At 36.0% G+C, this 12,177-nt stretch overlaps 1 protein-coding gene and 1 long non-coding RNA gene across 2 annotated transcripts; one reads left to right on the top strand and one right to left on the bottom strand.

The window, feature by feature from the left end:
- The first annotated feature begins 380 nt into the window (after positions 1-380).
- On the top strand, positions 381-2,658 carry LOC108997602 (MDIS1-interacting receptor like kinase 2-like). The gene is made up of 2 exons (XM_035688723.1): positions 381-1,428; positions 2,291-2,658. The coding sequence occupies exons 1-2, from the start codon at positions 381-383 to the stop codon at positions 2,656-2,658; spliced, it is 1,416 nt and encodes a 471-aa protein (XP_035544616.1).
- A 643-nt stretch (positions 2,659-3,301) lies between these two features.
- LOC108997625 lies at positions 3,302-4,024 on the bottom strand. Its single transcript, XR_001997178.2, has 3 exons — positions 3,969-4,024; positions 3,757-3,848; positions 3,302-3,316 (listed from the first exon to the last, which is right to left on the bottom strand). It is a non-coding gene; the product is annotated as an uncharacterized LOC108997625 (long non-coding RNA).
- Positions 4,025-12,177: the final 8,153 nt, after the last annotated feature.

Below are 12,177 nucleotides of genomic sequence, written 5' to 3' on the forward strand. Positions count from 1 at the left end.
ATTTAGACCTTCGTCAGAACAAAATCAATGGATCCATTCCCCCCGAGATAGGGATGCTAAAAAATCTAACCTCTTTATACCTTTCTTCGAACATGCTCATCGGTCCAATCCCTTCTACTCTGGGACATTTAACTAATTTGGTATCTTTAGACCTTGGTTGGAACCAAATCAATGGATCCATTCGCCCTGAAATAGGGATGCTGAAAAATCTAAACTCTTTAAACCTTAGTTCGAACATGCTCGTCGGTCTAATCCCTTCCACTTTGGGCCATTTAACTAATTTGGGATCTTTAGACCTTGGTAGGAACCAAATCAATGGATCCATTCCCCCTAAAATAGGAATGCTGAAAAATCTAAACTCTTTATACCTTAGTTCGAACATGCTCGTCGGTTCAATCCCTTTCATCAGGGATAATTTGACTAATTTGCAAACTTTAGACCTTAGCGTAAACTATTTAACTGGAAGCATTCCAGTTGCACTTGGGTATCTTACCTATCCCTCGAGTTTGGACCTTAGCTACAATAATCTTAGGTGCCATATCCCCCCTTCTCTCACTTATATTCATAGACTCAACTTGTCACACAATTCTTTGAAGGGTCGAATTCCAAACGATTATGCTTTGTATCATAACTTTGACACATTAATTGGCAACTGGGATTTATGTGGTCAGTTCAAGATTTTTCCTCCATGTTCCGAAAGCAAAAAATCAATCATAACCAAAATAGAAATTTTTGCACCAATCACCATTTTCCTCGGATTCCTGGTTATTGGGCGTATTCTCTTATCTCATTGTGTGTTCAAGAAAAACCAGATTGAGCCTAGGGGATCAAAGAATGGAAACATATTCTCGATATGGAATTATGATGGACATATTGCATATGAAGACATTATTGAAGTAACCGAGGATTTTGACATCAGATATTGCATTGGAATCGGTGGTTATGGTAGCATTTACAAAGCAGAGTTACCAAGCGGAAATGTGGTAGCCTTAAAGAAACTTCATCAGAGAGAGGCTGAGAATCCAATTTTCTATAGGAGTTTTATAAATGAGGTGAGGGTATTAACAGAGATTCGACATCGAAATATTGTGAAGCTGCATGGATTCTGTGTACATAAAGCACGCAGATTTTTAATTTATGAGTACATGGAAATGGGAAGCCTATTTTGTGTCCTAAGAAATGTTTATGACGCTATGGAACTGGATTGGAGCAAGAGGGTAAACATCATCAAAGGCACAGCACACGCCTTATCTTACATGCATCATGAATGCATCCCAGCAATTGTTCATAGAGATATATCATCCAACAACATTTTGCTGAACTCCGATTTCCAAGCTTTAATCTCTGACTTTGGAACTGCTAAACTCCTTGATCCCGACTCCTCCAACCAAACATTGGTTGCTAGCACTTATGGTTACATTGCTCCAGGTAAATTGTTAATTGATTATTTCTACTCCAACAATGTCATTTAAATTATTTAATTAAGAATATTGAATACAATTATTCCATTAGTCAATATCTAAACATTTTTAAATATTATTTTTCTTTACCTTTTTTTTTTTTTTGTCAAATTTACAATTTATGAATCTTTATCACCAATTAAGCTAGAAGGATATTAAGTTGATAAAACTAAAAAGACATCTAATAAAATCTAAAATCCCAATAATCTTAAATTATAAATTTAATTAGATATATGTGTTCTTCATTTAATTATATGTTTAGCATAATCGCATATATTATTTAATAAAAATACATTTGGAGAGGGCATAATGAAACTATGTAGGAATAGTTTTCATTTAGCAATAATATAATAATAAAGTAGCTTCCTATAGTCAAAGTTTCATGATTTAGAATTCATATAATACTAGTCCTAGATCTGAATAATGTGCGAGCAAGCTGAATAATCAAAGATATTAATTTCTAAATATTTTATTTAAGATATTTCAAATAAATTATTTTTTTTTACAAATTTATAAAATTTTTTAGATTCAAATTATATCCTCTACCCAAAAAAAGAAGAAGAAGAAGAAGAAGCTAGAACCCATTTTAGTTAACTTTGTTTATTTTTTAGAATATTATATAATGAAGTTGTCACGTATTTATTTAAACGATTTGTATTTTGAAAACTAAAGATTATTATCGATAACTTGATCAAATATTATTCTTCATTCAATAATCTACTGTAAAATTATAATTATCAAATTAATTAGATGTATTACTGTTCATTGACTATATTTAGTTGTTCTTATCGTTTTTTCTATCTCTATAGAGTTTGCCTATACGATGACAGTTACTGAAAAATGTGATGTATATAGCTTCGGAGTGGTGGTTGTAGAAGTATTAATGGGAAGGCATCCAGGAGAACTCTTGTCCTTATTATCATCATCATCATCATCTCAAAATATGATGCTAAATGAAATATTAGACCAACGCCCGCCACCTCCAAATCGTCTAGTTGCACAGGACATTTTGCTTATTGCTACAATAGCATTTGCATGCCTTCACACTCAACCAAAGTCTCGGCCTACAATGAAATGTGTGTCACAAGAATTTCTCTCCCGCAAGAAGCCGAATGCCATACCCCTGTCTACGGTTTCACTCTTGCAACTGAAGAAACAAGCAGCATATGTGGCTGGATTAGGATTTGCTTATTGTTAGGGTGTTTTTTGTAATGCCAAGGTGTTGTTTACATTTCTCGGTCTTTTTTTAAGAAAAATATTATTTGTAAGCATTCCAGATCACTCCATAAACCTGAAGTACTCACTGTTCCAATAGAAACAAAATGGGTTGTTGTGTTTGTATGAGTTAAGTGTGCAAATAGAAAGTAGAAGTGAATTAAGTAAAATCTGATAGAGAATTTCAACAAATTCGTCATTTCTTCTTCACGAGCAACATGCATTCAGAATATCTTTGATATCAGGATCACCCCCAGCTTCTTTATCCTACTCAAAAAGAAATAAACAAATTTTACATCTAGTTAGAGTAGTATCTAGCATAAGAGCTCAGAACTTTAAAGCCTTGAGTGGAGTCTTTCGATACTCCTCTCCGATCTTTTAATTGTATAAGAAAATATATGTAGATAAGGTTACAAAATGTATAAAAATATACATGTTAATAATTGTCTGTGTGTTAGGAAAAAAAGGAAACTATTGATCAATAAGAAATATATAACAATGGTCATATTGATGATTAATCGTGTTCTGGGCATGAGGACAAAAGAGAAAGGGGACACGCTATGATGAGGAACTTGATTACCTTGTGAATGAATAAGATGTTAGTTTTTCCAGGACCTGCAACTATAATTCCACCTTGCTACCTAAGAAACAACAAACTTCCATTTGTTAGTTTTAAAAATAGGAAAAAAAATTCACTAAGAAAAAAGTATTTTCTACCCTTGCAGCAGACAACTCATATTTGACAAGCTTAGCCAAAATAGATAAAGATCATTAAACCAACTGTCTTATTGAATGCAGGCCTTATAATCTGTACATTTCTATAATTTTGTTTTCAATTTACGCATTAGTGTAGAGTCAACAGTTGCCAGATTTCTTTGGTGGCTTCCTTGAGATCTTGTTTAAGCCACCAAGGAGATTTAGTTGTGATGGATCTAGGTTCTGTTGTTAATACCGTTAAGTCAAGTCAGGATGCAGGTTTTGTTGATAGTTGCTAGGAGTTCAAGAAAAGTACATAACTGGATACTTTGATCTATCATAAAAAAAAATGGACATAGTAGTTGCAACAAGATGTTTTGAATACCAACCACCTCTAGTCACGGTGTCCGTTTCAAATGAAAGCTTCCAGTCTTGTCGATAACCTTCCATGTATAACTGTATTATCTTGAGACCTACCTGCAGTGTGACAGAAACAACTAAACTAAGAATTCCTAGATGCAATCACAAAGTGCTAATTTTCACAAATACCTTATGTAAGCCACAAGTACTAGAGTTACCAAAAAGGAATTTGCAGACTTTAGGAGTGAATGTAGTTGAAGCCCCTGAGACAAATTGTAAAGCCTCATACGAAGTTTGGGTTGGGTTGGGATAAACTTCTGAAACAAACAAAAAGTTTTATTAGCAGGCTGCAAAATTAAGACACATTACCATTTTTTCAGTTGGGAAGTATAGACTCCACAACATAAAATTGAACAGATTTCATTTTCATTCGTTTGCACCCTCCTTTGATGAGTAGTATAAGGTCTTTCCACAATGCAGGCTGCTTTGCAACAACATGAATGACACGGTCATTGCTGCCATCACCAAACCTTCACCTTCTCATCCTCATCATTATGACATTATTGTTGTTATCGTCATCATCAACTGGCAACGGAAACAATGCTTCTTGAGGTGTTTGGGAATCGTAGAAAGTCTGAAAGTGTGATTGTGTGATAGGCCAGGAAGCAGAAGTGTTGAAGTAGGGTTGGTGATACTGTTGGAGTAGAGATTATTGGTCGAAAGTGTGGTAGACAGAGAAGTCGCCATGGATGGATGCTTGAAAGATAAGCAGAAACTCCACCCAAGGACTCTGGTTGGTGTAGAGATTACTGGGCGGCTTCGTGACTGTTGGTCGTAATTGTGGGAATTGGAGTTACACGTGGCAACACTCAGGTTGTCAAAATGCTTCAATATTAGAAATTCGCGTGGTTATGCATTGTCAATTAAAACTGCATGACCCAAATTCAATTTCTTCTTTCTCCCCTCCCCCTCCGTTGGTGGCCATTCCCTCGTGTCAAAGCCCTACTCCATTTCTTTTTTTGAGGAGATGCTTTTATCACCGGCCATTATATCCGATGCCAATCCTGCTTTTGCCACTCCTATCCCTCCAGAAGCTTGACGATAATCTAATCCGCCGCAATGGTCTCATGGATAGAAATGTCCAGTGGGTATTACTGGGCTCCCCGGGTTGGGAATGGGAACCATCGCCAGCCGCCTCTCTAACATTCTTGGCGAACCCCGCGTCGCTAACGACAATCTCGTCTCCTCCGGCCCCCTCTCTCAACTGGTTTTTCTGTCTAGTCCCTGATCTGTTCGTTGGAGCTCATATTACTTTGGATTCTTATTATTTTTCATGCAGGCTAGCTTTAGAAGTTTGCTACTTTTCTCCATTTTTTATCTGTTTTTTTTCTGTTCTGAAATCTCTCATTCTTGTTTACTATTTAGCGAAATGGTTTTTAGCTAGTGGGACGCTAAAAAAAAATCTATATCCGCTAATGTTTCAATATTATTAGTTCATAATTAAGTTATGTCTGTCATGCTCGTATAATCCCGCTCATGTATCATTTGTTGATATATTTGGGAGTTCTTGCCAATTAATATCCATGACTCTGCTAGAATATTCCTTGAAGTAGATCGAGTTTTAACTCAAAATTATAGAGTTCCTCATCATATATGTGTCCATTCGATATTTGTGATAATTTAATTGTTTGATTTGTGAAAAGTAGCTAAGAATCACTCTATTTGAACTATGAGCTGTCGGGCTTGCCATGAATTATTAGTGTTGTTTATGTTTTAGTATTGTTTTTGTGTTAATTAGACTCTGTTTGTTTTTGAAAACCAACTTATGCCATTGCACGCCGTCTATCCACAACCAAAATCTCCCAATATTAGCCATAGAATTAGGGACGAAGGGGAACATATACAGATATACACACTATACCCCTAATGTCCCGGTGCCCCTTTTTTTTTATCTCTTCACTACAGTGTAACTTTGACTATAAAGAAATAATAAAAAAGATTGATTAGCTGTAAATTACCCAAAAAAAAAAAAACGTCCAAAGGAAAATTTTGACCATAATAGCTACCCAAATTTTCTATAAAGAGAGAAGTTTTCTTTTTCCTCCCCATTGCAGATAGATGAAACCTTTCACTGGTATATGAAGTAGGGGTTTTGTATTTCTTCCTTTCTCTTTTGTAGTGACTCTGAACTCCTTTTATTTTTTTATTTTATTTATATTTAATGATTAAAGAAGTGACTATTAGTGAAGTTGTATATTTTTTTAATTTTTTCTTGATGATTAAAGATGTTAAAAAAATACTTAAAAGAAAATAATAAAAAAATAAAAATAAAAATACTTATCGTAAGCTGAATCATGATCTATTCTTGATGGTTTTCCTCTAACAATAAATCAAGCTGTGAGCAATTTCCTTGTGGTCAAGAGAGATTGTTATGCCTTACAATCTATTAAATATTAAGTTTTATTCAATGGAGTAAAAAGGAATGGATTTTTTAAACTGGGAAGATTATGACCCTTGTATTTCAATCGAAAGAGAAGAAAAAGGTGTTATGGTAGTATGGGACAACAGAATTTTGCTTGCTACTACGAAGCCTGGATGTTCTCTATTTTTGCTGCAACTCATCTAATACCAATCAAGGAACATCCCCATGTCAGAGATACCCATCCAAAACCCAAGGGTTAGTAGGCCTGGGTTTCAATTTTTTTTTTCCTTCTAACAATGTTTATTTCCCTATTTGTCTAGATAATAGTACTCTTAATCTAATTTTCCCAATCGTTAAATACACCAGTCACCAAGGACTACTTTTGTTCTCTTTGATTCTCTTTTGGGCACATAATATCTTTCTCTAATGTTTTTCTCCAACCCAAATTAGGTGACCAACCAGTATTACATTAATGTCACTTTCTCTCTCTATCTAGTAGTAAGAAAATATCATATTCTCTCTAGTACTCATGCCCTTTATGATATGTGCTCAGATTTGGCTTGATTGTTTGTGTTCTCAGGAAATATTGGAACAGGCTATTGGCATTGACTTGGTTGTCAATCTAAAGCTCCAGGAAGATGTATTGCCTAAGAAATGTCCTCAAAGAAGAATTTGCAGTGAGTTTGGGAAATTTCAATATGGCCTCCACTAACATCAAGTGTGGAAATTGGAATCCTGGTATTAGCTGGCTCCACTTATTCCCCAGCCACATTGTATGTTGAATCTCATTCTTGGTCAGATGATACTGAAGCCGTAGTAAAAGAGCAGGTAGATATTGTTTGATTCTTTTTCATTGTTCTTTATTGAGGCGGCATGTAACGCCCCAATGGAAGGCTCAAACCACATGGCCTATACTCCAAAAGAACTAGTCAATGATACAATTAGAGCCCCATTGGAACATTATAAAGAGCAAGAACTTCTCCTTCCCAAGCAATGTGGGATCTCATACACCACCTACCCTTATCCATATCATATGGGGTTATCACAATCTACCCCCCTTAAATTCCCGACGTCCTCGTCGGGCCTGTCCATTTTAGGTGGCACGGCTCAAGTCCCACATTTCTGGTTGGGATAGGCTCTGATACCATTTGTAACGCCCCAATGGAAGGCCCAAAACCACATGGCCTATACTCCAAAAGGACTAGTCAATGATACAATTAGAGCGCCATTGGAACATTATAAAGAGCAAGAACTTCTCCTTCCCAAGCAATGTGGGATCCCATACACCACCTACCCTTATCCATATCATATGGGGTATCACACGGCATTTGCAAGACATTTGTCAATGCAAAGAGTTCTGTCTAATCTTGTCCCTTTCATGAGGTTGGTGTGTGTGTCATTCAAATGGTTTTGATGAAAGTAAATTGCATCTCTATATTGTTTTCAATGCCACCTTTTGAATTTGGTACATATCGTTTTAATCTAATTATATGGTGCCCTGACAATCCTATTATTCTAGCAGAGTCAGCTGTGGAGGACTTTTATCGTAGTCAAGGAAAATTATAGGAGTTTGACCTGCCAAGAGAGTTCCCAGAATCCTGGCCAAAATTGTTGGAAGCTCTCGATCTTAATGACAATGAAGAGAAGCAGTCTGCTGCACCACTGCAACATAAGCTATTTTACTGTACCTTTGAAGGTATGCCATTCTTTGCATGTGTAATGAGAAAGTTAGCCAAGGTTAAGGGGAGGGTTTGGGTGTAGAACATCAATCAGCTTTATGATCGTTACAGTTTTTCTTTTTTCCCCCAATGAGGACTTTTGATTAATGATTTAATCAAGCTGCACTTTGAAGTGCTTGAATGATGTTCTGTAGTTACCAATATGCACATTAAAAACAATCCCATTGTGCAACTATTTCTGGGGTAATTTTGAACTTATTTTTGGTTTCGATGCCAGCAATTCACTGTTGAGCTCTTTACTTATCAAAAAATTGAAATAATTATTTGGACTACCAGAAAAGTTTATAAAATGATAACTTGGTTGATCGACAAGGCAACTGGATTTGTTACCTTCACAAGTTTTGACTTATTTTGAGGCGGTATTCCTCCAGTTCTTCATCTAGTTGGCGATTATAACTAGTTCTTCACAAGACTTACAAAAAAAAAGTTCTTCACAAGGGTCTCCATGTCCTAGTCTGCTCCAGTACCTAATGGGTTGAATGAAAATTCTAGGCTTTGTCTGAGGGTTATCCATGGGTGTCAAGAGGGTTGTTGTAACACCCGGACCCACTCAAGCTCAAATATTTTTATTTTTTTATTTCTTTTCACACGTTAACTTTCCCGGACGTTGTATTTTTCCATCTATTTTCTTTTTCACCCCTAAGTCTTCCTCTCGTCCACGGCATGCATGGTCTTGCACGTCTCTAGTTTATTTTTTTATCCACTTCATGCACACGCACGACTCAGTTTTTCATTCGCACACACGTCTCCCTCGTCTCTCTAGGATTTTCGCATCACATATATTTACGCACGTTCTTCATTTCTCGACAAAAACCTAGTTTAGCCGTTCTCCTTTTTCCCCCTCTCCTCTCGTTTTCCCACAGCCGAAACATAGTTGTTGCCCTCCTCAGCCTCCATCCCCTCGGTTTCTCGCACCCCAAGTCGTGCAGCACCCTAACCGCTGGCCAAGCCGTAACACAACATGGTTGTATTTTCCGTGACGCTGCTGCCCAGACCACGAGAACGTAAGCCTCAACCACTGCACTGTCGTAGCCTACATCCTTGTACGTTCGCAGCTCCACCTCGCCATGCGCCACCTCCACTTGACCATCACTGGAGCTCTGCTCCTCTGCCATACACCACTGCACCAACACCTTATTGCCGAGGACAACCACCTACATAGTGAACCGAAAACTCCCCTGCTTTAACCCCCGAAAATAGAGCAATGCTCAGCCGGTGCCCTTGTCGTTCAAAGCCACCTCACACGATGTCAGTGCCTCCACGTCGTTACCACCGGCACAGAGAACTCCGACGGTCACTCCACACCACTCCTATCACGCCGCGTCCCTACTGGTAAGCTCACGGAGTGTCACGGCCTCCTCGATGTTATTCCGTTCTCTCTCTCTATCTCTCTCTTTTTCTACATGAGGTTTTTCTCTCACTCGTCTCTCTCTCTCTCTTCCAGTGCTCCGCCGAGATCACTACCGCTTCGTCGCACGCTGCCGCGTGAATTTCCTCCTTGGGTAAGCCCTGCCATGCACGTTTTGTGTGTTTAAGCAGGTTTTTGCTGTTTTGATTGGTTTTCAAAGAATGGAAGGAAATTACTTTAATACCCTTTACTACATATTATTTAGATATGGAATTACAGTTTTGCCCTTATTATTAGATGGTTTCAATTTGAAATTTGTTTTTTTTTTAAATCTGTTTTTACATGGTTTATACGGGATGTATAAGAAATTTTACAGAAAATAAATAGGATTTTCAAATTGTACTATTGGTAGCAAATTATTTTAGTAATTGTGTAATTTTATTTTAAACATTTAAATTATGATTAAAGCTATTTGTTTATTATTATTTAACGAAATTTTTACTTGTAGTTACCTTAAATGTTGAGTATTATCAAATAAATTTAGAGAATGAGGATATTTTAAGGTTGTGAGGATTTTTAGGTAGTGAAGGATTAAAATAGGTTATTTTAGAAGTTTAGGATTAAATATCGAAATATGAGATTAATTGGAAATTTACGAGAATTACGTTATTTTTTGTAGGTGACAATTAATTATTGTTCGACATTTTTGAGAAAATTTTCGAAAAAACTAAGAAGTCCAGGTAAGCGGGGTTCCTATACTAAACTTTGTATTAAAATAAAATGAGCTGAGGTTATTTTTAAAAAATATACATATTTGATTATGAAAAGAAATTTGAACTACCTCAGTTATTTGTTCTGCATTACTCATGAGATTATGTTTAAGAAGAAATTATTTTCTGTCATTACTGGTATAGACATGAGTTTATTTTTTACATTTTGTTTCTAAACTGTGAAAAGAGAGCGAATATGAAATTTTATCCATAAATTATGTTGTGATATGATTTTGTTCTGTTCTGAAGATTTTCTATACTCTGATATGATCTAATGTGATTTCTGAAAAACCTCTGGCATAACATTCTGTTTCTGTTCTGTTCTGACCTCCCCACGGGTGTAAAACTACGGCCTCTGTTCGGGTTAGTACTAACTTTTCTGCTTCTGGTACACCCACTTTGGAAACAAAGTAGTTTTCTACGTGGTCTTTCCTATGTGCACACTCGAAGCTCCTAGAATGAATAAGGGGAAGATTCACATTCTGTTTATGCTCGGTTAACTACCGGGGTTTGCACAACCCTACCACGGGGGTTAAACATGTATTTATTATGATATGATAAGATAATATGTGATGTTTCAGTTTATGCTATGCCAAAGGAATTTTGACTATGAATATTTTCGAACTTTCACTCTGATATTTTTATAACATGCTCTAACGCTGCATTTTAAAAACAATATTTTGATTCTGCATTTTGAAAGAAAATATTTTGTTCTACATTCTGAACTCTGTAAATGCTCATGTTTATTATATATCCTCTTCTTACAGTTGTTGAGTTGGTTCACTGCTAACAGGGCGATTTGCTTTGGTCTCGGGCATGGGTGGGCAGTGGATTCAAAGACCACATAGGTCAAGTACTGACCTAGATTTTGTGGGTTTAATTTTTGGGGAGACCACTTTTGTTCCTCTCAAAGCTATCGCACAAGCTACCAAAGAGTAGACGACACCTACAATATATATGCATGATGGGCCGGGGATGATGTGATCCCCTTACAAGTGAATATTTACTCTATTGAAGTTTGGTAAGATTTCAGGTGATTCCGGATTTATTGATGGTATTGGTAGCCGGCACTCTTTGCTGTCCATAACATCACCATCTATGCATTTGAATCATTAAAGTAGCAGAAGATGGGAAGTACCTTACTTCCATACCCATGGCATGCCTCAACTATTGGGTGTAGTTAGCTGATGGATCCACGTGCATGTGCAGTCTGGCCACGTCGGTGAAAGTGTGTTTTACTTCAGAATAAATATTTTAGTTAAAAAGAGATTCGATAAATGTAAATTTATAAATTAATGTGGCTTAAAGTGATACGTTATATTGTAAAATTAATTTTTTTAAAAATGAATTTAATATATCAGATGAAATCATATTAATTTATAATTTTTTTATAAAATCTACGTAATAATAGTAAAGATCCGTAGTACTGGAAAACAGCCGGCTGATCAGCTTTTAATTTCGACTTCCAAGCGTAGAAGCTGTCAAAGTAATACAAGGGTAAATCCCAAGATCGAATTCACAGGGACAATGAGAATTTAGCAAACATTTCATTTTCGCAAGACCACATATTACCGTTTGGAGTGACACGAAAATTTAAAATAATCAGCAAAGAGAAATAAATTCCTAAACTTAACCACTAACAATATTAACACCTAAATGTGGATATTTACTAAGGGAGTGTAGAGTGAATTATGAGTGAAATTGTCGGGACGTTCAAGCATAAGCAAAGCTGAAAATAAAAGAGAATCTATTTTTCTAAAATTGCTAAGATTAAAGGGATTTAAAGAAATCGTATGGAAGTTGACTTAAACTTGTAAGAAACAATTAAACAAACACTTGGGATGCAATTTTCACCCACTAATTTGATGATGGATTTACTTCTCTTTTTATTTTCTCTCGACCATTTTCTCATTCCTAGAAATCATAGTCGGATAATATAACAATGAACCACAATTTTATTTTAATAAAACTACTTGATAAATTATATAACAATCATAGAAAATGAAAGAAAATTATTAAAGTCATGTTACTTGTTCAAGTATCAATTGTGCCTTTACGTCTACAATTGATCTAAACCAAGAACAAAGAACTCTAATATTTTCTAAATGCACATTGAGATATAATCTACCAAGTTAATCATTAAAAGCACTAAATATTGAAGTCAATC

This window comes from Juglans regia, chromosome 3, assembly GCF_001411555.2.
Source record: "Juglans regia cultivar Chandler chromosome 3, Walnut 2.0, whole genome shotgun sequence".
Taxonomy (NCBI): Eukaryota; Viridiplantae; Streptophyta; class Magnoliopsida; order Fagales; family Juglandaceae; genus Juglans; species Juglans regia.

Bases quoted from the DNA above. Each gene is read 5' to 3' on its own strand.
- LOC108997602 (XM_035688723.1), top strand. From the start codon at position 381: ATGCTCGTCGGTTCAATCCCTTTCATCAGGGATAATTTGACTAATTTG. The intron at 1,429-2,290 runs GTAAATTGTTAA...ATACGATGACAG, and splicing joins TTATGGTTACATTGCTCCAG to TTACTGAAAAATGTGATGTA.